General features: G+C 39.1%; 1 protein-coding gene across 1 annotated transcript in view; it reads right to left on the minus strand.

The window, feature by feature from the left end:
- Nucleotides 1–10,882: 10,882 nt before the first annotated feature.
- Nucleotides 10,883–26,526, minus strand: part of RRM1 (ribonucleotide reductase catalytic subunit M1) — a 72,624-nt gene continuing 56,980 nt past the window's right edge. The window contains exons 15-19 of the mRNA XM_066367043.1: nt 20,088–20,164; nt 17,123–17,258; nt 15,794–15,889; nt 14,700–14,888; nt 10,883–11,511 (exon numbers count right to left, since the gene is read on the minus strand). Of these exons, the coding sequence (XP_066223140.1) occupies nt 11,326–11,511; nt 14,700–14,888; nt 15,794–15,889; nt 17,123–17,258; nt 20,088–20,164 (684 nt within the window). The 3' untranslated portion in view covers nt 10,883–11,325. The remainder of the gene's footprint in view (nt 11,512–14,699; nt 14,889–15,793; nt 15,890–17,122; nt 17,259–20,087; nt 20,165–26,526) is intronic.

Consider the following 26,526-nt stretch of genomic DNA (forward strand, 5'->3'; position numbering starts at 1 on the left):
TCATTCCTGCTGTATTTTGGCTTTGACTATCTGCATTTGAGAGTCCTTTAACCATTTTCTGAAAAATACCTACTTATCCAGACAGAATACACAGTTAACTCACTGCAAACTCAGCAGGGTCTGTCTCTGGCTTGTAAATTTTCTCTTCTTTCTGCATGTGATTTTCATTGATTCATTCACTCTCATCCATTCATCAAATCAGCTTAACACCATGATTGCAAAGAAAAGGAAAACTGCTCTCTACCCTGGAGGTCCCACTCTAGCAAGCTGTAGAGACGTGTAATGTATTTACAATAACAGCTTTATAATTCTGAGACAATCACTAACAGAACACTTTACAGAGAAGTGAATTTGAGTTGTGTTTGACTGATAAAGTGTTTACTGGAAAGGAAGGAGAGAGAAGAAAAGGCATTCTAGGCCAGAGGAACAGCCTGGGCAACAGGTGACACAGAAATAGGTACCAGGAGTGGGGTGCTATTTAATACAAATCTAAACTATGTGGCATTGGCTTTGAGATTGGTCATCCAGCCTGTCTTCAGCAAAGAATCCTATTTAGGTTAGTTTAGCCAGATCCCCTGATCCCTAATGTTTCCTCTTGGTAATTTTCCATCCATGTGACCTCTACCCTGCTCCTTGGCTATAAATTACCCATTGCCTAGGCTCTATTTGGAGTTGAGCCCAGTTCTACACAAAGGTCTCATTTCCCCTGTTGCAATGGTCCTGAATAAAACGTGTTTTTACCACTTTAACTACTGTCCAGCTCTGGTTTTTCTGTGATGGTATTTCTACTTGTGCCCTTGCAGCTCTACCATAACCATAAGAACATGCTCGGCTAGCCTGCTGGAGGAACAAAAGTGCATCTAGTAGAGCTGAGCTGCTCAGCCATCCCACAAATGCTAACTAGAGAAGTTGATAGCCAGCGAACCCTTAAACATGTGAGCAAGCGCAAGATTAGTCAGCAGAGTCACCTAGGAAACCACCCGAATGTGTGAACAATAAATGTTTACATGAAATGTAAATTGAGTTTCTGTGGCTGTTATGCAACAATTTTGTGACGAGAGGTAACTGACAAAAAAATGACTAAACAATGGTTTATATACAGTAGTAGGTCTACAACAAAAGTCTTCTTCATCACATTACCTTTATACTGGATAAATGTCTTTTTAACTGCTTAACAATGAGTTCTCTAAGGATAGAAATATATTTTAAGGATTTCAGAGTAAGGTAGTGAAGTTCTTTTAATAGGAAAGTCATTGTTTGAGAAAATACATCGACAAGTTCTTAAAGGTAGAAGGTACTACAAGTGAGGGGATAGTGCCCATTCCAATACCACTCTTCAATAAAAGGATCAGGGATTCTTGAGGAAATGGCTGGTTCTAGGGCTGGGGTATAAAAAATACCAGATAGTCCTGGACTATGTTATAGTGCCACAAAGTAAGGAAGTGCTTAGATATGATGAGGTCTTGTTAAAAGAACAGCAGGATCAATTTGAAAGGGCTTCTGGTAGCCAAGTCAGGAACAATTTGAGCAACAAAATAAATAAAGATAATAATAGATGATAACCTTTAGAATATGAATCCAAAAGTCCATACTGACTTAGATATAAACAGATAATGAAAGCTCTTTCTTATAGTAAAATTCCAATTAATAGAGGATAGAAAATTGCCATTTGTCAAACATCACAATAATAAACATTTCAAGCAAGATCAATGTATTCTTAAATTAGAGGGCAAAAGTATGATAAAAGGCAAGATAGAGTCTCAAAAGTATTCTCTTGCAAGTTACTTATTAATTACCAAGGGAAAATAGTAACTTTACAGTTGAGAATCCTGGAAGACTCTTAAGCAAATGATAGATGATCTCAGTAGTGGCCCAAATTTATAACATGCATCTTCTGAAATGATGTACTGAGAAGGGCACCATATTACTTCTATGATATTCTTGCAAAAACTGTATAATTGACTGGAAGCCAGAGGGATATGTGCAATTAAGCAAGAGCTTACTTTCTCCAATGATAGAAACTTGATCTTTTTCATATGCTGAGGGTGAAGAGAGTAGAAAGTATCTTGAGTCTAGAAGACAGAAGAGACATCTTTGGGAACTGAAGGAAGAAAGATGAGCACAATAGCCATCCTGAAGGGACAGGACAGTGTTTAAAGAAGCTCTTATCTTGTTTTGACCATACAGTGGAGGAGCTATGCCTTTCTCTGCTGAGAGCACATGTCTGGCATCTTCATCTCAGCCCTGTTATCTGGCCCACTCCTTTGCTACTCAGAACATTAAGCTTTGTAGGGTGATTAGCTGTGTCCCTCTTTTGCCTCTAGTTGGTAAATTCCCTTACTTTGAAGCCTTTAGAGCAACAGAACTTCCCCTCCTTTGGTTTCATGATTTCCATTTTTTCCTGGTTCTCACTCTACCTCTTTCTTCCCTTTTTCCCACTCTCCTTCACTGACATGCTATTCTATCTGCACCTTCAGATTCTATCTTGTGCTCTCTATAAACTTTTCCCAACTCTAGCCTTAATCTTTCATCTAAGCACCCTTATCTCCAGTTGCTGGCCTGACAATCTCATTAAAAAGTCCTCACAACATCCAAATGCCTTCATTAACTCTCCTAATACCCCAATCTTATTCCTCCTTTCTCAGGTTTAAATAGCTTTGATGTATGATGTAATCATGATAGCTTTTTCTTTTTTTAAGATTGTATTTATTGATTTTAGAGAGAGAAACAAGAAAAAAAGGGGAGGAGGTGGGGAGAAGTGGGAAGCATCAACTCATAGTATTTGCTTCCAAATGTGCCTTCAGTGGGCAAGCCCAGGGATTTGAACTGGAGACCTCAGCATTCCAGGTCAATGCTTTATCTACTGTGCCACCACAATCTTGAAATTATTAATTCCTGTCTCTCCCCACTTGCAAATGGTTCTTAAATCTGATTGAATTTGACTCTAGAAACATCTAAGACCTCATCAGTTACCTGATCTCATCTTTCAGTCTTTTTTTTTTTTTCATCTCTTCTGCCTCTCCTTGAGAAGGTTGTTTTACATTTACTTTACAGACTACTTTGGGGTCCAGTGTCAAAGAAGCTCCTTTAGGAAATTTCCTGAGTCGTTATAAAATACAGACCAAGAAAACAAATTATAGTTCACTTTATAGAGGCAGATCAACCTCATCCAAATTAAGGGGTTCTACCCCCTGGTATTTAGGAAAGAACATGGACCCCTGAACATCATCTTGGCCACTGCTCCTCCAGGTGTTGTTTTCCTCCTGGCCCCCTCATTCTATCATGGACCAGCTCTCACCTCATTTTCTCTCCACTTCTCAATTTCACTCTCCTCTATGAGAAGTCTTCAAACAGACTTCCACTGTAAGGACTTTTACCACCTTCCCACAAGAATTATCTGGCCCTTACCTAACCACAACAGCAGCACATTTTCTAAAGTCTGCATTTTTCTATCTAAAATAATGTTTGCAGAGTGAATACACAACCAGACAAGAGGCATAGTGGATAGTGTGTCAGCCTGGGATGCTAAGAACCCAGGTTCGAAACCCTGAGGTCACCTGCTTGAGCATCTTAAAAAAAGAAAAAGCTATCATGATTACATCATACATCTGGCTTGAATGCGAACTCACCTGCTTGAGCGTGGGATCATAGACATGACCCCAAGGTCGCTGGCTTAAGCCCAAGGTTGCTGGCTTTAAGCAAGGGATCACTGGCTGGCTGAAGCCCCTAGTCAAGGCATACAAGTTGGTCCTTCTGATCTTCCTTCCTGTCTGTTTGTCCCTCTCTCTGCCCCCCAAAAAAATTAAAAATAAAAATAAATAAATAATGCTCTTAGGATTTCCAGAAACATTCTACTGTGGGTTTGGAATTCGAAATTCACTTCGTTTTGAAGTCTCCCTGTGAATTTAAGATGTCTCTTTATTCGAGCACTCAATGAAGGTGGCTATAGTAACACTCATATAAACAATAATTTTCAGAGAGTACACCTAAACCTCTAAGAACACGTCCTAGCTGCTCCACAATTTATAAGGCTTCTCTCATCTTCAATGTAGTTAGTAGTAACAGTTAAGTGATCAACTGCCTGGTTCACCTAAAGGTTTACTGGAACACCAAATATTAAGTGCTAACACCAGGAAAGACTTGGGCAAACCAAGACAAGTTCACCATTCTAAAGTTGTTAAGAGGATGCACCCTGAAGTCTGACTGCTTGGGTTCAATCCTAGCTCTGCCAGTTACTAACTGTAATGACAGTGAACTTTAGGATGACAACTTATCTCTCTGTGCCTCTCTTTCTTTACTGGTAAAATTAAGATTTTTTAAAAGTTTACTCATTTAGAACACTGCCTAACATGGGTAAATGTCCAATAGGAATTAGCTGTTTTTACATATATCAGTGTTAGTTCCTCTTATCTTCACATCTACCACTACCAAATCATGTTTCCTAAAAACATGGATAAGATTTAGCTTATTATGGAATCATATATATTTTAATATCTGCTCTCATAACTATACAAAAACCTAGCCAAAACGTTAAAATTACTGTTTTCAGAGCCCAACCAAACGCTTAGCCTCCTCCCATCTTCCTATTCTTCATTTAACCATTCAATAAGCAACAAGCAATGCTCAAGCATATCCTGTGTGCCTATGGTGGCTATGTGCTTAAAACTCCAGTGAACACACAAGAAGTATGCTATTGCCCCTGTTCTCCTGGAACTCACACTTTGAAAGGAAAGCAAGGTCATCATCCATAACACTGAAGACGAAGCCAGGCAGGAGGCCCCACAGCCAGTCTTCAGGGTCTAAGGCAGGGACAAGTTCCTGTGACCTGTTGTTTGTGGTCCAGAATGATAAGAGGTCATCCCAGCAACTTTCTTTTGTCCTTGCCACATTGTACCCCAAGTCCAAAGACAATCTGGAGGCAGAAGTCATTCTTCTTCAAGGGACCTCAGTCTTCAACTGATTTGATGAGGTCATCCACATTATAGAAAATAATCTGACTGACTCAGTCTAGTATTTTAATGGTAATTTCATCTAAAAATACCTTCACAGCATTATCTAGACTAGTATTTGACCAAATAGCCTATCCAGTTGACACATAAAATTAACCATCTCAGATGTCTAGGCTCAGAGCAAGCCTAGCCAAATGTGGAAGGAGTGCCCTAGCACAGAGCCAATCTGCAAAGACTAAGAGAACTCATGAAACACAAGGAAATCTGTCAAAACATCAACAATGAACAGACAGAAACCATTCCTGGCAAAGCCATCATCAGACTTACTAGACAAAGACATTAATACAACTGTCTTAAATATGCTTGAAGAACTAAAAGAAAACATGAACATTTAAGTAAAGGAAATCAGAAAAACGACATATTAACAAAATAAGGACATCAGCATAGAGACAGAATTATTAAAAGGAATCAAATTCTAGAACAGGAAGAAACAACTGAAATTTTAAAAAAGTCACAAAAAGGGCTCAACAGGAAGAATCAGTGAACTTGAAGATAGGGCATCTGAAATTATCAAGTTTGAGAAGCAGAAAAAAAAGGAAAAGTGAACAGAGACCAAGGGTCTTATGAAACACAAACCTGTAGAGCCATATATACATTATAGGAGCTCCAGGAGGAAAAGAGAAAGAAGTAAAAAGATCACCTGAAGAAATAATGGTTGAATACTTCCCAAATTTAATGAAATATATCAATCTACCAATCCAAGCAGCTCAACAAACCACAAGTAGGGTAAACTCAGAAACGCACACCAAGACACATTTTAATCAAACTGTGAAAAGTCATTAGGATGGTTATCGTCAAAAATAAAATAAATTAACAACTATTAGCAGATATGGAATAAGTGGAACTCTGATGCACAACTGGTAGAAACATAAAATAGTGTAACTGATATAGAAAATAGCTTGGAATTTCCTCAAAAATTAAAAAGAAATGACCACTTCTGGCTGGCTGGCTCAGTTGTAGAGCATCAGTCCAGCGTGTGTATGTCCCAGTTTGAGTCCTGGTCAGGAAACACAGGAGACATGATGATCTACTTCACCACCACCCCCTCCCCTCTCTCTCCCCCTCCCACAGCCATGGCTCGATTGGTTTAAGCGCATTGGCCCCAGGCTCTGAGGATAGTTCCATGAAACCTCCACCTCAGGCGCTAAGTATAGCTCAGTTGCAAGCATGGCTCCAGATGGGCAAAGCATCGGCCCCCTAATGGGAAATGTCAGTTGGATCCCAGTCTGTCTATCTCCCCTCCTCTCACTTGGAAAAGAAGAAAAAATAAATAAAAACAAAATAAATGACCATAGCCTGACCAGGCGGTGGTGCAGTGGATAGAGCATTGAACTGGAAGGCAGAGGACCAAGGTTCGAAACCCGGAGGTCGCAAGCTTGAACATGGGATCATCCTATCCAGCTTGAATGCAGACTCACCAAGTTGAGCACTGGGTTGCTGGCTTGAGCATGGGATCATAGACATGACCCCATGGTCACTGGCTTGAGCCCAAGATCGCTGGCTTGAGCAAGGGGTCACTCACTCTGCTGTAGCCTCCCAATCAACGCACATAAGAGAAAGCAGTCAGTGAATAACTAAGGAGCCACAATGAAGAATTGATGCTTTTCATCTGTCTCCCTTCGTGTCTGTCTGTCTCTATCTGTCCCTCTGTCTGTCACAAAAATAAATAAATAAATATAAATGACCACATATTCCAGCACTTCCACTTCTAAGTATATACCCAACAGAATTAAAAACAGAAATTCAAACAGATGTTTGTGCATCAAGAGACAAAGCATTATTCACAATAGCCAAAATGTGGAACTAAACCAAATTTCCACTAACAGATAAATGTAAGAGCAAAATGTGGTATATCCATATAACTGAATGTGATTCATCCTTTAAAAGGAAATTCTTACATATACTATAACATGGATATACGTTGAAAACTGCTAAGTGAAATAAGCCAGATAGAAAAAACACATATTTTATTATTTCATTTATATGAGGTACCTAGAATAGGCTAATTCAGAGACAGATAGCAAACTAGAGACTACCCAGGACTGACGGGAGAAAAAATTGGGAGTTACTGTTTTTTATAGTATGTTTGGGACTGATGAAGTTCTAGAAATATACAGTAGTGATGGTTATAATTTTGTGTATACTTAATTTAAACTGTATGTTTTAAAATGGGTAAAATGGAAACTTCCAAACAAGATGGCGGCATGGTAACAATGCCACAGTGGCCATGGATCCCGTGATGGATGGCGCTAGTGACATTGAGTGAACATGATATTCACCTCCTCCCAAAACCTCATCGAAATTAAAACTAAACTACAAAACAACCATCATTCAGAACCACCTATATTCTGAGTGAATGGAAGTCCTACAACTAGGAAATTAAAGAAGCCACATCAAAACTGGTACAAGAGGCAGAGAAGCAGAATGGGATGGTCCCACACTCAAATGTGGCAAATAAAAACTGGATAGCTTGGCTGCAGAAGTACCCCAAGGAGCAACGAGTCCCAGCCCCATATTAGGCCCCCCCATCCCAGGGTTTCAGTGCCAGGAAGAGAAGTCCCTATAACTTCTGGCTGTAAAAACAAGTGGGGACTGAGGCTGAGGGAGACAGAGGGCTACAGGAGTTCTAGGTCGTTCCTCATAAAGGGCTCATGCATGGACTTACTCGCACACCCTGAGCTTCAGTGCTGGGACGGCAGTTTGAAAGGCACTAGAGGCCCTGGCTGGTGGCCCAGTGGATAGAGCGTCAGCCCAGCATATGAATGTCCTGGGTTCAATTCCCAGTCAGGGCACACAGGAGAAGCAACCATTTGCTTCTTCCCTCTTCCCTCTCCCACCTCTCTCCCTCTTCCTCTCCCATAGCCAGTGGCTCAATTAGTTCAACCATGGCTTCAAGGGTTGAGGATGGCTCCACTGGAGTGCATCAGCCTCAGGTGCTAAAAATAGCTCAGTACTCAAGCATCAGCCCCAGATGAGGTTGCTGGGTTGATCCCGGTCAGGGTGCATGTTGGAGCCTGCCTCACTATCTCCCCTCCTCTCACCTAAAAAACAAAAGCAAAAAAAAAAGGCACTAGAAACATATAGGGGAAGAACTAAATTGTGTAGCAGCATCAAGGTAAGAGATGACATCTGGCCTCAGCATAACTGTACCTTTTGCTAAGCAGTACCAGGCCAAGGACAACTAAAAGCCAGCCTTGGTTTGTAGCTTGGCTTCTCCTGGGCAATTCCAAGACCAGCACGAGTAGCAACCATCAGCAGGTCACACTGTAACTCATGCCAGGTGGCCGTGGGCATAACACAGGAGGTGGCTGATCTTGGCTTATACTCCCAGGAGGTCCAGAGGTAGCACACCTAGTGGACTTCAGACCAGGTCCAAGCACCACCCAACCACCACTACAAACAACACACTTAAGGGGCAAACTCAGCAGGCACCAGAGCCCTGATGAAGTAAGTCCTGCTCTGTGGGGTGGGCTCCTGCACAGCTGATCTCCACGGTGGTTGGAGGTCAGTAGTCACAATCAGTCCTTACAGCTAATCAGCCTGGGGGTAAATCCATCCCACTAATGTGCCAGCAATAATCAAGGCTCATCTACAAGATAGTGTACACAGTCCACAGGGGTGTACCTCAAGTGCCCAGCTTGGGTGATCAGGGAGGCTGTGCCACTGGACCCTACAAAACACCTACTATATTAGGCCACTCTACCAATCCTGGGAGATGTAGCACCTCTAATAAACACATGGAAACAAACACAGGAATTCAGCCAATATGAGAAAACAAAAAACATGTCCCAAATAAAAGAAGAGAACAAAACTCTAGCAAAAGAACTAAACAAAATGGAGACAAGCAATCAACCAGATACAGAGGTGAGTCAAAAGTAGAGTACATCAAGCCAAAAATAAAATCAGTGATTTGGAATACAAAGAAGCACAAAACATCCAAATAAAACAGCAAAAAGAATCCAAAAAAATAAAAATACTGTAAAGAGCCCATGGGACAACTACAGGCTGTGCTATGTAGACACAAACTACACATCACTGGTATCCATTGGAATACCAACATTCATATCATGGGGGTGCTTGAAGGAGGAGACAGAGAGCACAAAATTGAAAACCTATTTGAAAAACTAATGACAGAAAACTTCCCTAACCTGGTGAAAGACATACAAGTCCAGGAAGTGCAGAGTCACAAACAAGATGAACCCAAAGAGGGCACACCAAGACACATCATAATTAAAATGCAAAAGGTTAAAGACAAAGAGAGAATCTTAAAAACAGCAAAAGAAAAAGTTACCTACAAGGGAGCTCCCATAAGACCAGCAACTCTGCAGGCCAGACAGGATTAGCAAGAAATATTCAAAGTGATGAAAAGCAAAGACCTACAACCAAGATTACTCTACCCAACAAAGCTATCCTTTAGAATCAAAGGACATATAAAAAGCTTCCCAGACAAGAAAAAGGTAAAGGAGTTCATCACTACCAAACCAGTATTACATAAAATGTTAAAGAGTTTTCTTTAGGAATAAAAAAAGATTAAAAAATGAATAAAATATCAACAATTGAATCTAGCCCGACCAGGCGGTGACACAGTGGATAGAGTGTTAGCCTGGGACGCAGATAACGCAGGTTCAAAACCCCAAGGTTGTTGGCTTGAGCACGGGCTCACCAGCTTGAGTGGAGGCTCACTAGCTTGAATGAGAGGTCACTTATTTGAACATGGAATTATAGACACGACCCCACAGTCACTGGCTCAAGCAGAAAGGTCGCTGGCTTGAGCAAGGGGTCACTCACTCTGCTGTAGCCCATATGAGAAAGGCACATATGAGAAAGCAATCAATGTACTGCAATCAATGGATGCTTCTCATCTCTCTCCCTTCCTGTCTGTTCCTATCTGTCCCTCTCTCTGACTGTCAAAAAAAAAAAAAAAGAACTAAAAAAGATTCATAGACAAAGAGAACATTTTGACAGTTTCTGACAGTTGCCATATGGAACATATGGGATAGTGAAAAAGGTGAAGGGATTAAGAAGTACAAATTGGTTGTTACACAATACTCATGGTGATGTAAAGTACAGTATATAAAGAATATCGTCAATAATACTCATAACTATTATATGTATGGTGTCAGATGGGTTCAAGATTTATTGGGATGGTAACTTAGTAAATTATCAAATGTCTAATCCCTAGGGTGTTACACCTGAACTTAGTATAATAATGAAAGCCAATTGTAATTGAAAAATAAAAATTATTATTATTTTTTAGCAAGGGGACAGACAGACAGGAAAGGAGAGAAATGAGAAGCATCAACTCATTGTCGTGACACTTTAGTTGTTCATTGATTGCTTTCTCATATGTGCCTTGACTAGGGTACTCCAGGCAAGCCAGAGACTTTTGGGATCAAGCCAGTGACCATGGGATCATGTCCATGATCCCGTGCTCAAACTGGCAACCCCGCGCTCAAGCCAGCAACCCTGCACTCAAGCTGGTGAGCCTGAGCTCACCAAGCTTAGGGTTTCAAACAAGCTTAGGGTTTCAAACCTGGATTCTCAGCATCCCATATGGAAAATAAAACATTCCCAGAACAGGGCAATATGAAAGAATAACATGACACGTACAGCATGCACAGCAATCCCGAAACACATTAACATCCCAATCATAAAACCAAATTAACACTGTATGTTATCTCAAAATATAAAAAAATAAAATGGGTAAAATAGTAACATTCATGTTTATCTTATCACAATAAAAAAGGGCATGTATTAAAATCAGAAATCTATACAGTATCTAAGTATTTGTCTTAAAAATTTTCATCTCTCAAAAAACAGAAAATGTACTTTTAGATTTGACCTTTGTATGAAAATAAATTACAAAATTAGTCTCACATCATCTCTTGACAATGTTTATTTCATAATACTCTTACATTAAGCATGACCTTTATACAAATAAATGTCCTAACAGTACTTCTCACAGGTTATAACATACTCTTACTTCTATGTACCCACCAGTCAATGCAGCAAAACTAAGTCTCCTTACTAAAGTTGAAGTCACCAGAAAATGGCAGTGCCAGATGAGTAATGAAACCTTACTTCATCCTTCTCTATTTACAAGATGACTTCTTTTGCATTCCTAAGACTTTTACTTTTACTCCTGATATATCAACTTTAAAAAAATCATTCCTTTTATACTACAAAGAAACAATACTTTAACTCAATTGACCCTTTTGCTGCAATAAGATCCAGTGAAGCTTTACTTCTTCAAGAAAATCTAATTCAGCTATCTACGACTACTGAAGAGAAGTACTGGTTTCCTCTTGGTCTTTTCTCAAGATCCACACATCAGACACTCATCTCTATTCTCCAAAGAGCACACCATGGCTGCTGTGTTCCTCTCCTTCTCTTCTTCTTTTGATGCCTTTTCTTTATCTTTCAGCTTCTCTTTGTTTAGAGTAAACTGGATTGGATTAGCTGCTGGTCTTGTCCGTAAATAATACATCCCAGTCTTCAAACCCTACAAGGGAAGTAAATATAATACAATATTAGAAGAAACTGTGAGAATGCTAAAAACTCAAGACTCATGTTTAAAAGATATTTCCAGCCTGACCCATGGTGGCGCAACAGATAGAGCATTGACCCGGGATGCTGAAGGCCCCAGTTCAAAACCCCAAGGTCGCCAACTGGAGTGCGGACTCATCAGCTTGAGTGCAGGCTTGGCAGCTTGAGCACAAAATCATTAACAAGATCGCTGGCATGCCTGACCAGGCGGTGGCGCAGTGGATAGAGCGATGGACTGGGATGCCAAGGACCCAGGTTCGAGACCCCAAGGTCGACAGCTTAAGCACAGGCTCATATGGTTTGAGCACAAGCTCACCAGCTTGACCCAAGGTCACTGGCTCCAGCAAGGGGTTTCTCGGTCTGCTGAAGGCTCACGGTCAAGGCACATATGAGAAAGTAATCAATGAACAACTAAGGTGTCACAATGCACAACAAAAAACTAATGATTGATGCTTCTCATCTCTCCATTCCTGTCTGTCTGTCCCTGTCTATCCTTCTCTGATTTTCTCTCTGTCTCTGTAAAAATAAATAAATAAATAAATAAATAAATAAATAAATAAATAAAAATAAAAAACAAGATCGATGGCTTGAGCCCAAGGTCGCTGGCTTGAGCAAAGATTCACTGGCTCAGTTTGACCCCCTAGTCAAGGCACATATGAGAAGCAATCAATGAACAACTGAAGTGCCGCAACTATGAGCTGATGCTTCTTCTCATCAATCTCCTTCCTTGCCTTCCTGTCTCTCTCAAAAAAGAAAAAAAAAGAAAGAAAAAGAAAAAATAAATAACCCAGGCCAAATTGTTTCCTAAACTTGAAATTCTATCTCCTCTCAGAAGCCCTGTAAAAATGCTTAAAGAGAAAATCAAATAGTATATTGTTCTTTTTACCTCTTACACAAGTTTATCTCTTTGGAAATGTCAAAATTTTTCTCTAGTCTTTTTTTAAAAGTTTTATGTGTATGACTCCCAAGTTTGCCTAAGACATATCAACTTTAAATTATAACTATTTAAAGGGCTAGACTTTATCTCTGTAAGAGAACAGATTATAACTACTTCAAGGATAAGAAACATCATCTTTTATTCAGTTTCTCCAGTCCTGGCATATCGTGTATGTTCAACATGTTTTGTTAAATAAAAAGATAAACAAGTGTCATTAAATTAATAAGTGCTGAAGCATGACCAACTGAAACTTTTTCTGGGTGTTTCTTTTCAATGAAACTTGAAAGCTTCTCCCACATTGCCAGCATGTCTTTAATTTCACTTGTAGAAATCACTTCCTCCGACTATACCTCCTCCTCACTACTAATCTCTTGCAGAAGCTCTGTATGTTGCATCATCTGTAGCTCCTTCAACTCCTCAGTTGAGAGTTCCTCCTCATGTTCCTCGACAAGCTCATTTACATCATCCTTATCTACCTCCAGACCCACTGACTTTCCAAGGGACACAATCTCCTTCAACGCTTCTACCTCGGTCTCAGTCTCTGGTTCGAATCCTTCGAAGTCCCTGTCTGCAACAACATCAGGCCATAACTTTTTCCATGCTGAGTTCAAGGTTCTTCTTGTAACCTCTTGCCATGTCAAGTCAATAATGTGTGAACATATCACGATGTTGTAGTGATCTTTCCAAAACTCTTGAAGGGTTAGAATTGTGTTCTCAGTCACCTCAAAGCAGCAGCAGAACAAGTGCTTTGTGTAAAGCTTTTTAAAGGTGGAAATGACCTGCTGATCCATAGGTTGCAAGACTGAAGTCGTGTTGGGTGGGAGGTAGAGGACTTTCACGAATTTGAACTCATCGAGAATATTATCTTCAAGACCAGGTGGGTAGGCTGGAGCATTATCAAGGATTAGTAATGCTTTCATCGAGAGTTTATTTTCTTGAAAATATTTCTTCACTGAAGGACCAAAGACGAGATATACCCATTCAATAAAACCTGCCGCATAACCCATGTCCTAGCATTGGCGCACCACGTAACCTGCAGTTTTTCTTTAAGAATCTTGTGAGTCTTAAAGGTTCGAGGATTTTCTGAATGATACACTAGCAGTGGCTTTACTTAGTCACCGCTAGCATTTGCACACAATGCAAGGGTCAAACAGTCCTTCATGGGTTTATGGCCTGGCAGCTTCTTCTCCTCTGTGGTGATTAAAGTCCTCTGGGGTATTTTTTCCCAAAACAATCCTGTTTCGTCACAGTTGAACACAATTGGGGGATATAGCCTTCCTTTGTGATAAGTGCAGCAAAAGGTGCGATGTACTCCTCAGCTGCCTTAATGTCAGCACTCGCAGCTTCACCATGCCTCACCACAGAGTAGATGCCAGACTTCTTCTTGAAATTATCAAACCAGCCAAGACTTGCCTTAAACGTATCTTCTGCTTCCTCTTTTGTGGTTGATGGTTCTTACTTCAAGTCGCCGTAAATAATATGTGCCTTTTCGCATATTACAGTCTCCGTCACTGTATCTCCTGCTAGCTCTTTCTCTTTCACCAACACCAGCAGAAGCTTCTCCATTTCTTTATGGATATTTGTCCTTAATTGGGACAGAACTGTAGTTCCTTTCGCTGGATTTGCGCTTCTGATGGCATCCTTTTGTTTACGGATGGTACAAATTGTAGATGTACTGCAGTCATACAGCCTTGCCAATTCAATCACTCGTACACCATACTCATGTTTTTCTATTATTTCTTGCTTTACTTCTATTGACATCATTCTCTTCTTCTTCTCACCACTGTCCTTTATACTCACTTTCTTCGGCCCCATGATAGCACACAAAAAAGGTTAGTAAAAAATGCAAAAATGATACAAGTACAAGAACGAGTACAGCACACGAGATTCGACTTGATTCTGCAGGTAACATGTGAGAAAGAACAAAATGCTGGTGTTGTACTGCCGATACTGGACCCATATGCCAACGCGCCAACTAGTGACAGCTTCCTGAATCACAACTCATATCTCAGAATTTCGCTCGGATCTTGAACAAAAATACAGACCGAGTCACAGCTTGTATCTTTAAAAATTCATATGTTGGTCTGCTTGTATCTCAAGGTACCACTGTAGTTGGGATTATTTAACAGGTAGCTAGAATACAAAACTCTTTCAATTCTATAATATCCAAGGTTGGCAATAAGTCCCCCTCAATTTGTTCCACTAACCTGCTTCCAGCCGTAAAAGTGCATACTAGTGAGTTTGCCATAGTTAGGCTCAGCAATATGGATGTTCAAAGACTGGCTTTGATCAATGAAAGCACCTCTCTCGGCTGCCATCTTGAGAACGGTTTTCTGAGAGATTTCCCATACAGTCTTGTAAAGTTGCTTCAGGTCATCAGGAATTTCTGGTATGCTCTGAAGAAGGGGAAACCAAATATTTATTGTACTCCAGTTGATGAAAGCAGTATAATTAACAGAATAATAACCTAAGGTCTGGCCTTTTACTTCCCGAAATATCTGACCTTACCGTTCAGTATAATACAACATAATTCTTATCAAGTTTCCGAAAACCATTCACCTCTGGCTTAGAAAGTCCCACAGCATCCCATCTAATGACCAAAAATATCAGCCTGGTGGTAGTGATTTAAGATCCATCTTTTAGTTTATGGCCTACACATTCACTGTAATTGGTTTATGCCCTGAATATTCATTGTGCTTGAGGCATTTAAGAAAGGGAGGAAAGTGAAAGCTAAAGAGCAATAAATGACCCTTGAGCTTTGAAGAAAACACAAATAACCAGGGCTACACTACTCAGAAACATAATCCAGTGAAGCAATGAAACAAAACCCTTTAAATAAGTTAGGACTCCACAAACTCTACTTGGAGTCAACAGAAATAAGGTTTTCTTAGGTCCAAGGTTAACTTGCATCAAAACATACATACTGGCTAATGCTACTATTTCTATCAAAAAATATTAAAATGTTAATCTTTATCTGTGTTGTCAATCAGAACAGTGGTTAGACAGAAACCTCTATCTACAAATAAATGTTTCTTGATTCTCAGTTGTATTTTGTTGTTAGCTCTGTCTTTTGGACTATCAGTCCTCTAATTAATGCACAAATTAAAGGGTATGGCCTCGCTATGTGAAGATGTATGATATATAATCCTAAAAGAACAATGCAGAAGTGAACAGAGCCACTTAAGCTTATATGACCACAAGTCTATGACCACAGTGAACAGCCATTCTTTCTCTCCACTGCCTAAGATAAGAAAGAAGGTATGAATGTTCAACTTAGCTCACTTTTTTAAAAATTCTGTACCTGGATAGAGCCATTGCATGCAATAATCTGATTTTTCATTTCTTCATTCCACAAACCCCGTTCAGTAAGATCTTTCAATAAGTGCGGATTTACAATCTGAATAAAAAAGTAAAAACTATGACAGGTCATAAACAGAATCACAGGCCTAAAGCTTAAAGTAAACAAAATCATTGAAAAATTATTTAACATTAGCTTGATAACTTCTATTTTTTATAAAACTGAAAGGCCCACTCCATTACACAAAAGTTATAATCCTTTAAAATCTTGATACTTTTTTATTGAAGAAACACAATATATATGGTATTTGCAAAAGTAAAAAGAACTGACATTGCTTAAGCTGGATAAATCTATAAAATTATTTTTTTTCCTAAATAAGAATACAATAAATACTTAAGAAATTGGAATTTTATGCATTCCCTCCAAACCTTACAGAAACTTTTTTCAAGATATCAGCAAATTCAAATAAAAACCTTTTAAATTAGTGGTTCTCAACCCTAGCTGCACATCAGAAATACCTGGGAACCTTAAAAATAAAAAACATTGGCCCTGGCCGGTTGGCTCAGTGGTAGAGCGTCAGCCTGGCGTGCAGGAGTCCCGGGTTCGATTCCCGGCCAGGACACACAGGAGAGGCGCCCATCTGCTTCTCCACCCCTCCCCCTCTCCTTCCTCTCTGTCTCTCTCTTCCCCTCCCACAGCCAAGGCTCCACTGGAGCAAAGTTTCCCCAGGCGCTGGGGATGGCTCTGTGGCCTCTGCCTCAGGCGCTAGAATGGCTCTGGATGCAACAGAGCGACGCCCCAGAGGGGCGAAGCGTCGCCCCCTGGTGGGCATGCCAGGTGGATCTCGGTCGGGAGCATGCGGGAGTCTGTCTGACTGCCTCCCCGTTTCCAGCTTCGGAAAAATGAAAAAAAAAAAAAAAGAAAAAGAAAAAACATTGGTCCCACCCACCAAAAATTCTAATTTGTAATCAAGGTTGGGAACCACTGTCTTAAATAATGCTTCTACATATATTTTAAGTATTATCAACTTAAATATCTGATGTTATAGTATACAACACTATGATTACAGAATGATTAAATATCACATGAACTCCAATATCCACAAATTACTTACATACTCTACCCTCAAGCACTCATTTTTTTGGAAAGTATTTAGTAAAGATCTATTATGTTCTAAAATAATATAGAATAATATTAGGGATGAAGATGACTCACTTTATCAAAGCTTTGCCCCCATACCAAGAAAGAAGCATACTAAATATGAGTTAGCATTTACTCCCAAGATCGGGCTTTTGAAATATTTCCCTGTAGCTCTGATTGTGATCTTCTCACCTGAAATTCTCCTGACAAGACTCTTCGAGTGTAGATGTTGCTGGTGTAAGGTTCAATGGACTCATTATTTCCTAGAATCTGAGCAGTGGAAGCAGTAGGCATTGGAGCAATAAGTAAACTGTTTCTTATACCATACCTAAAGAAAAGGAGATTATTAGGTGCTGATCCTAAAGCTACAATCTGCAGGAAGGCTACTACTTTAAGTTACTGTAGTAAATACATGCATTAGATTTACATGTATTTTTTTTTATTTATTCATTTTAGAGAGGAGAGGGAGAGACAGAGACAGAGAGAAAGGAGAGACAGAGAGAGAGAAGGGGGGGAGGAGCTGGAAGCATCAACTCCCATATGTGCCTTGACCAGGCAAGCCCAGGGTTTCGAACCGGCGACCTCAGCATTTCCAGGTCGACGCTTTATCCACTGAGCCACCACAGGTCAGGCTACATGTATTTTTTAATTTAACCCCTTCAGGGATACAACTCCACAGTATGGGTGATATGGCCCACCCCTTTCCAAATGCCTGACTCCTTTACAGAATTAACACAACAATTTCTACTGTTGGCAATCCTTACTATGCCATGACTTATGCCACTTAGGAATAACACTTGATAAATTATCTTGCCCAAGTAAACACTCAAATGGCTGTTGGAGTGTCCCCACCTGTATCAGAGTACACTCATTCAACCCTCACTCTTTTCTAAGTGCTTATGTGATCACTGTGCTGGCCCTTTCAGTAAACAATGATGTGAAAGTGGTCAGAATCAGACATCTATCACCAGTCTCCATTATCCTGAACAGGACAATACATAGGGAAAATTATGCTCAAAGTATATTCCTGACTTCCTCTATTATCTCTTCAATTATAAGTTCCTAGAAAGATGTTAACAACTTTTGACTCTTCAGTGCCAAAGAGAGTGCTTAAGGAAGAATATAGTACCTGAAACCTGAGAACACTTCAACCCATCTTTAAAGCTCAGCCTAAGAGACACCTACTCTGAAACATCTTTCCTGACTGGGCAAACACTTAAGTGTGAAATACAAATATTTGCTTTGCAAACATTTTTCATGACCTATACCTTTATGTATACTTAAACTATCTATGCTACATGTCTTACTTTACTCAGTCTTAAGTTTCTCAAATCCACGAGTTTGTCTTTCCTACATTCTATATCTGGATTCATACAGTGCTTAGTACAGAGCCTCATATCCTAATGGAATCGGTAAAGGTGGGTTCTCACCATCACTCTAGTTGTGAGGCATTGAGCAAACCACCAGCTATCTCTATGTCTTTACTTCCCCAATAAAGTGGATGGGGGTTTCCTGTCCACAGATTGGAAAATGTTTTGAAAAGTCATGTATATAATATAGCCAAACTATGAAATTATTTGTAATCATCAAAAACATTAGATAGAACTGCATGTACTAAAAAGAGAAAGATCTCTAAAATAAATCAGAAAATACCAAGATTGGTCACATTTATATAACAAAACAGTATGTGTGCGTTTGCAAATGTACTGAAGAAAAATCTAAAAAGATACACACAGAGATAATGGTTATCTCTGGGGAAAAATAAGTTGGCTTTTTGTTTTATGGGATAAATGGTTGGCAGAAGAGGTAGAAAGAAAGGCTTACTGTTATTTCTGTATTTGAATTTTATTAACAATGAATGTGCATTCATATATTAACATTGAATTTTTAAAAAACTATATTAAAATATATAAACTATAGTATTTTGAGGAAAAAATAAATAAAATAGAGTAGAGGTCCATTTTTGTAAAAGTTGCATTTGCATAAGTATAACATGTACACATACTCAGAAGTAAGTGTGAAGAATGACAGACAAAAAAATGCTAACAGATTTTCTGAGGGAGGCCATATTGAGATAATTTTCATTGTATTCCATTTCCACACACAGGTTTTTCTAAATTTCTGAACACATATTATCCGAGTAATCATAAGTTTTGCCTGGCTGATGGTGATGCAGTGGACAGAGTGACAACCTGAAACACTGAGATTGCTGGTTCAAAACCCTGGGCTTGCTCGTTAAATCACATAGAACAAACAACCAATGAACGGCTAGAGTGAAGCAACTATGAGTTGATATTTCTCATTCTCCGCACACCCTCTCTCCTTTCTCTGTAAAATCAATAAAAGAAAATCTTTTTTAAAATGTTTTAAGGCAAATAGATCTCTTTAAAAAGTATTTTAGCTTTAACTGGTTAGCTCAGTCAGTTAAGAATGTCATCCCAACATGCAAAGGTTGCAGGTTCAATCACTGTTCAGGGTTACATACAGGAACAGATCAATGTTTTTGTTTCTGTCTCCTCCTCTCTCTAAAATCAATAAATAAATTTAAAGAGCATTTTAAAGTTATTGCTTCTTCCTTCAAATCAAAACTTTGCAAATGTATTAACCCAGAGATGACGGACTCATCAGGACAGAAAAGGAAAACAACTTATTTCATATTCACTCAGCAAAACTGTCTGCCTACCCCCAAATCTCTAATGTTTATTAGTTTGAAAGACATACAAAGACTCAATTTTGACATTTTTCTTTCACACAGTGTAATCCATTACCCTACAATAGCTCTTCCAAGATCTCTTATTCCTGTGACAATGTTGTTAAGCAATAAAAAATGAAACATTAATAAAAAGCAAGACCTCTCAGAAATATAAACGTTTAATGAGAAAAAGAATTACCTAATCTAAGTAGTTAAGCCTCTAAAACAAAATCAGCTGATAATATCTAACATGGATTGAAATGCTTTCATGTGCAAAGCAATTTACAGGTTACCATACATGTATTATAAGTATTTAAAAAATAATTCTGCAGATAGGTCATTTTTAGCCCCACATAAAGGATAAAAAATTAGTTTCAGAAGTTAAAGTAACAGTTAACTTCTAAAGAACCAGGATAAAAGGTTGATCTCTCCTTACTTCAAAGCTACTTTACATGTCTTACTTACTTTGCAATCTTCTCCTTGAGAAGTTTCCAGTCCCATAGGTCTGTGGGAGTAACATTCCACATATCATACTGAAGGATCTAAGAAATAAATGTCAACTGATGATAAATCACTCTATGACAATTTAAAACTAAGACAAAAACCAAACAAATGACTGACCATCCCCCAAATCCCCAAAAATGCTGTCTTCTAGTAGAGCTGCATAAGGAATACAAGGTCCAGAGATTTTCCTAGACAAATTCCCATGAAGTCATATCAATCTAATTAAGGTTTATCTCTTTCCCTTGTCCCTGCTGAGCCTGCTTAGAGGACCTATTCAATCTACAAACCAGGAAATCCTAATATTCATGAAAGTGCATTGCTGAGATGCACTTTTTTTCTACAGTAAAAGCCTTATTCTAGCCGCATTTTTCTTAATTGCCGTGATCTGTCCCTTGATCTATTTACTTAGATAATAAAGACCTATTTCTAAATATTACATTTCCTAAATATCAGCAGAAAGGTCAGAACTAAAAATAACATCTTTTTTTACAGGGAATAGAATCATACAACTGATAAAAAATATTTTTAAAGGCAACTGGCAGGCAGATTTCTATGACAGGTCCCAGCTTCTCATGCCCTCCTCTTTGGTGAGCACAGTACATGGAAATAAGACAAACGCCACTCACATAATTATGGCAAAGGTAAAGGGTTTCTGCAAATGTAATTAAGGGTGCAAATCAGTCTATTTTGAGTAAGAAAAAAAGAGATTATCCTGAGTGGACCTGATTTATCAAATGAAAACCCTCAAAAGCATGCTTAAACTGAGCCCTTGTTAAAATAAGGTCCTCTGCTTCAAACTGGCTTTGGAGAAAATGCCATGAGTTCTAGAGTGCAAGAAAATGCATCTGTCAACAACTAAGTGAGCCTGGAACAACACCCAGAGCAAGACACCATCACAAACTCTACTGACACCTTTACTGTAATAGCCTTGTGAGATCCAGAAAAGAGCAAGCTAAGCCAAGCCTAGACTTCTGATTCACAGAAACTGAGATAACGATTTTATGTTGGTTTTAAATTTATTTGATTACAGTTAACATCGATTATTTTAGTTTAAGGTGTACAACATAGAGATTAGACATTTATATAACTTATGAAGTCTCTCCCAAATAAGTCCAGTACCCATCTGACAATAGTTACTATAATATTGACTATATTACCTATGCTATACTTTATATCCCAGTGACTATTTTGTAACTTTATTCCCTTTACCTTTTTTCACCCATCTCCTAGCTCCCCTCCCATTTGGTGACTATCAATATATTCTTTGTATGTGTTTCATGTGGTCATTGGTATTTTAGGTTCCATGTACAAGTGAAACCATGTATTTCTTTCTCTTATTTCACTTAACATAAGGTCCATCCACGTTGTTGCAAATTATAAGATTTTATTCTTATTCACAGCTGAGTAATATTCCATTGTATATATGTACTATACCTTCTTTATCCATTCATCTACTGAAAGACACTGATGTTGTTTCCATATCTCGAATATTGTAAATAACACTGTAATGAACATCAGGGTGCATATATCTTTTCAAATGTTTTGGTTTTCTTCAGATAAATACCCAGCAGTGGAATGGCTGGGTCATATGGCAGTTCTATTTTTAATTTTTTGAGGAATTTGCATAGTTTTCCATAGTGGCTGCTGCAATTCACAATCCCACCAAATAGTGCACAGTAATTCCCTTTTCTCCACATTCTTTCTACCTAAACAATTTGATTATGATTTATTGATGATAGTCATTCTGACTGGTGTGATCTCGTGTTTTTGATTCAAATTTCCTTGATTAAAGATGTTGAGTATCTTTTCATGTTTATTTCATATGTCCTCTTTGAAGAAATGTCAGGTTCTCTGCCCATTTTTTAATCAGTTTTTTGGGGAGGGCAGTATTAAGTTATAGGAGTTCCTTATATATTTTAGATATTAACCCTGGGTTGGATGTATCATTGGCAAATATCTTTATCAATTCAGTAGGCTGTCTTTTCATTTTATTGATGGGTTTCATTTGCTGTGCACAACTTTTTTAGTCTGATGCAGTCCATATGTTTATTTTCTTATTTCCCTGACCTGGGGAGAGATATAAAGCAATGTCAAAGACTTTACTGCCTATGTTTTCTTCCAGTTTTATGGTTTGTCTTACATTTAAGTCTTTATCCAATTTATTTTGTATGTGATGAAAAAAGGTGGTCTAGTTCAACTTTTTTTTAATGTACCTCTCTAGTTTTCCCAGTATCATTTACTAAAGACTGTCTTTAACACATGTACATTCTGGATTTCTTTGTTATAGATTAGTTGACCACATAGGCGTGAATTTATTTCTGGGCTCTCTCAATTCTGTTCCATTAACTTATGTGTCTTTTTATGCCAGTACCATGCTGTTATGATTACATTAGCCTTGTCAGGAACACAATACTTCCAACGTTGTTCTTCTTTCTCAGAATCTTTGTGGTTTCATATAAATTTTAGGATTATTTTAGTTCTGTAAAAAATGTAATTGGTATTTTAATAGGAGTTATACTTAATCTGTAGATTGCTTTGGATAGTGTGGGCATTTTAAATTGTTAATCTTCCTTGTCTATGAGCATGAAATAGCCTTGCAATTTTTTTGTATCTTCAATTTCTTTCTTCAAAGTCTTAGTTTTCCAAGTACAGACCTTTTATCTCCTTAGTCAAATTTATTCCTAGATATTTGATTATTTTTTATTTAACTATAGATGGAACTGCTTTCTTAATTTCTCTTTCTGGTATTTTGTTATTTGTGTATAAAAATGCTACTGATTCCTAAATTTTGTATCCTTATCCTTTACTAAATTTGCATATTCTAATTGTTTTTTGGTGGAATCTTTAGGGTTTTCTGTAAATATTAAGTTTACTTCTTCAATTTACTGCCTTTTATTTTTCTTGTCTGATTACTATAGTTAGGACTTTCAACACTACATTAAACAAAAGTGGTGAATGTAGATATTCTTGTTTTATTACTGATCTTAAGCAAAAAGCTCTCAGCTTATCAGAACTGAGTATACTACCTGAGGGTCTGTCATAGAGGGCCTTTATTATGTTGAGGTACGTTGCGTCTATCTTCACTTTGCTGAGTTTTTATCCTAAATGGATATTGGATTTTGTCAAATGCTTTTTCTGCACCTATTATTACAATCATATGATTTTTATCCTTCATTTTGTTTATGTAGTATATCACATTAATTGATCACTTTGTGTCTAAGTTCATCAGGAATATTCGTCTACAATTCTCTTTTTCTGTAGTGTTGTCTTGTTTTCATAGCAGGGTAACACTGTCCTTGTGAAATCAATTTGGGACGCTTTCCACCTCTTCAATTTTTTGAAATAGCTTGAAAAAAATGATTTTTAAAAAAGTTTATTGTTGTAAAATACACATAACAAAATTTAACATCTTAAACATTTTTTAAGTACACAGTTTAGCAATATTAAGTACATTCACATTTTTGTGCAACCACTACCCACCACCATCCATCTTAAGAATTCTTCATTGTACAAAACAGAAGTTCTATATTCATTAAATAATAACTCCCACCTGCCAGTTACCAGCTCCAGGAACCACCATTTTCCTTAGTTTTTCATAAGTCTGACTATTCCAGGTAGCTAATATAAGTGAAATTATATACTATTTGTTTTCCTTACCTAAGTATAACATCCTCAAGATTCATCCATATTGTGGCATGGTCAGAAATCCCATCATTTATTTTTTTGTTTGCTTGTTTTTGTTTTTCCTTTCTAATTGAATTTTTTTGGGTGACACTGGTTAATAAAATTACACAGGTTTCAGGTGCACAATTCTACAACACATCATCTGTACATTGTATTATGTGTTCACCACCCCAAATAGTCTCCATCACCATTTATCCACCTATTCCCTCTCCCACTTCCCTCAACCCCCTACATTCAGCAACCACACTGCTGTCCATGTCCCTCAGTTTTTTGTCCTTTTCTTCCCAATCCCTCCACCCTCACACACAGCCCCACCACAAGTCTATTTCTATTTTGCTTGTTTAGCTCACTAGATTCCATGAGTGAAATCATATGGTACTTGTTTTTTCACTGAGACGTTCTTGTCGCAATGATGGAGGTTGGGCTGCAATCATGATGATGGGTGGGGCACGTTATGAGGGCTTTATGGCTTTAGCAATGGCAATCTCAGGCCTCAGGCGCTACTCCCTGTGTCTCAACAGACCATAGACAAGACAGAGTTCCTCTGTTTGTTTGTTTTTTGTACAGTTTTATTTGTGTGTGTGACAGAGAGTGAGAGAGAGAGAGAGAGAGAGAGAGAGAAAGACTGAACGATAGGGACAGAGTGAAAGGGAGAGATGAGAAGCATCAGTTCTTCACTGAGGCACCTTAGTTGTTCAGTGACTGCTTTTTTTTTTTTTTTCCCTGAAGCTGGAAACGGGGAGACAGTCAGACAGACTCCCGCATGCGCCCGACTGGGATCCACCCAGCACGCCCACCAGGGGGCGACGCTCTGCCCACCAGGGGGCGATGCTCTGTCGCAACCAGAGCCACTCTAGCGCCTGGGGCAGAGGCCAAGGAGCCATCCCCAGCGCCCGGGCCATCTTTGCTCCAATGGAGCCTCGGCTGCGGGAGGGGAAGAGAGAGACAGAGAGGAAGGAGGGGGGGTGGAGAAGCAAATGGGCGCTTCTCCTATGTGCCCTGGCCGGGAATCGAACCCGGGTCCCCCGCACACCAGGCCGACGCTCTACCGCTGAGCCAACCGGCCAGGGCCGTGACTGCTTTCTTATATGTGCCTTGACCAGGGGGCTACAGCAGAGCAAGTAATCCCTTGTTCATGCCAGCATCCTTGGGCTTCAAGTCAGCGACCTTTGGGCTCAAGCCACCGACCATGGAGTCATGTCTATGATTCCACGCTCAAGCCAGCAACCCTGTACTCAAGCTGGTGAGCCCGTGCTTAAGTGCTCAAGCCAGATAAGCCTGCATTCAAGCCAACAACCTTGGTGTTTCAAACCTGGGTCCTCTGCATCCCAGTCTGATGCTCTAGCCACTGCGCCCCTGCTGGTCAGGCAACAGAGCACCTCTGTTCTTCAGGGGACAGAGTGGCTCTGTAGAAATAGCTGTGAGTTAAGTCTCTGCCACTCTCCATAACCCACGAGATAAGGGAGGAGAACCCTGGGGGTGATAGCACTTTGTTTTTCTCTGTGCACCAAGCGCAGGCTGCCAACAGACCACAGGAATACTGGTCATGAACCCTCGTTCTGCCACTGCTTTGATTTAGCATCTCCCCCACTGCTCCTCAATCTCACCACTATTCCCACTAAGCCTGGGGTGACCCAGTCACCCCAGGTTTCTACCCTCTCTGGTGCCCCAGCAGACAAAAACTCAAATAGTCCTAGTTTCTCTCCTCTCCAGAGCCAACCGCAAGTGCATCTTATCTTCTGCTTCCCTTCTCAACACTTCCCACCTTTAGTGGATTCCATCAGATCTTTTTAGGCAAGTTTGAAAGTCCAGCTGGGTTTGTTTTGCAGCATTATAGGTGTTCAATTTGTTGATATTTCAAGGGGAGGGATTAACGGTATCTTTCACACTGCCATTACTCTGACATCATTCTTCAATTTTAAATACTGCAAGCCAATCCTTTTGGCCAGCAATGTTTTTGTTGAATAATCACCTGAGTCTTATGGGAACCCCCTTTTAGGTAACTGCTTTTCTCTTGTTGCTTTTAAGATTCTCTTTTTGCATTTAATTGGTGCCATTTTATTATGGTGTATCTTGGTGTGTGCCTCTTTGGGTTCATACTGTTTGGGACTCAGATTTCTGGACTTGTATATTTCATTCCCTAGGTTAGGGAAGTTTTCAGCCATTACTTCTTCAAATAGGTTTCCAATAACTTGCTCTCTTTTTCTGATACCCCTATGATGAAAATGCTGGTATACTTGATGTTATCCCTGAGGTTGCTTAAATTATCGTTATATTTCTTTTCTTTCTGGTATTCTGTTTCAGTGCTTTCCAGTACCTTGTCTTCCAGGTCACTGATTTGATCCTCTACTTCATCTAAGCTGCTATTGATTCCCTTTAATAAATTCATTATTTCAGTTATTATAATCTTTATTTCTGACTGGGTTTTTTAATTTCCTCTTTGTTGAAGTTCTCATTGAGTAGAAGTTCACTAAGCATCCTTAAAGTCAGTGTTTTGAATTCTGTATCCAATAAATTTCTTCTCTCCTGTTTGTTTAGTTCCTTTTCTGGAGTTTTGTCTTAATACTTTTATTTGGCTCAAGTTCTTTTTTCTCATTTTGGCTGACATCTTGTGTTTACTTTTAGGTATAGGCAGAGCAGCTATGCCTCCCGGTCTTCACGGTTTATGTAGAAGGTATCCTGTGAGGCCCAGTGACAGTCTCCCTGGTCACCTGAG

This window comes from Saccopteryx leptura, chromosome 1 (assembly GCF_036850995.1).
Source record: "Saccopteryx leptura isolate mSacLep1 chromosome 1, mSacLep1_pri_phased_curated, whole genome shotgun sequence".
Classification (NCBI taxonomy): domain Eukaryota; kingdom Metazoa; phylum Chordata; class Mammalia; order Chiroptera; family Emballonuridae; genus Saccopteryx; species Saccopteryx leptura.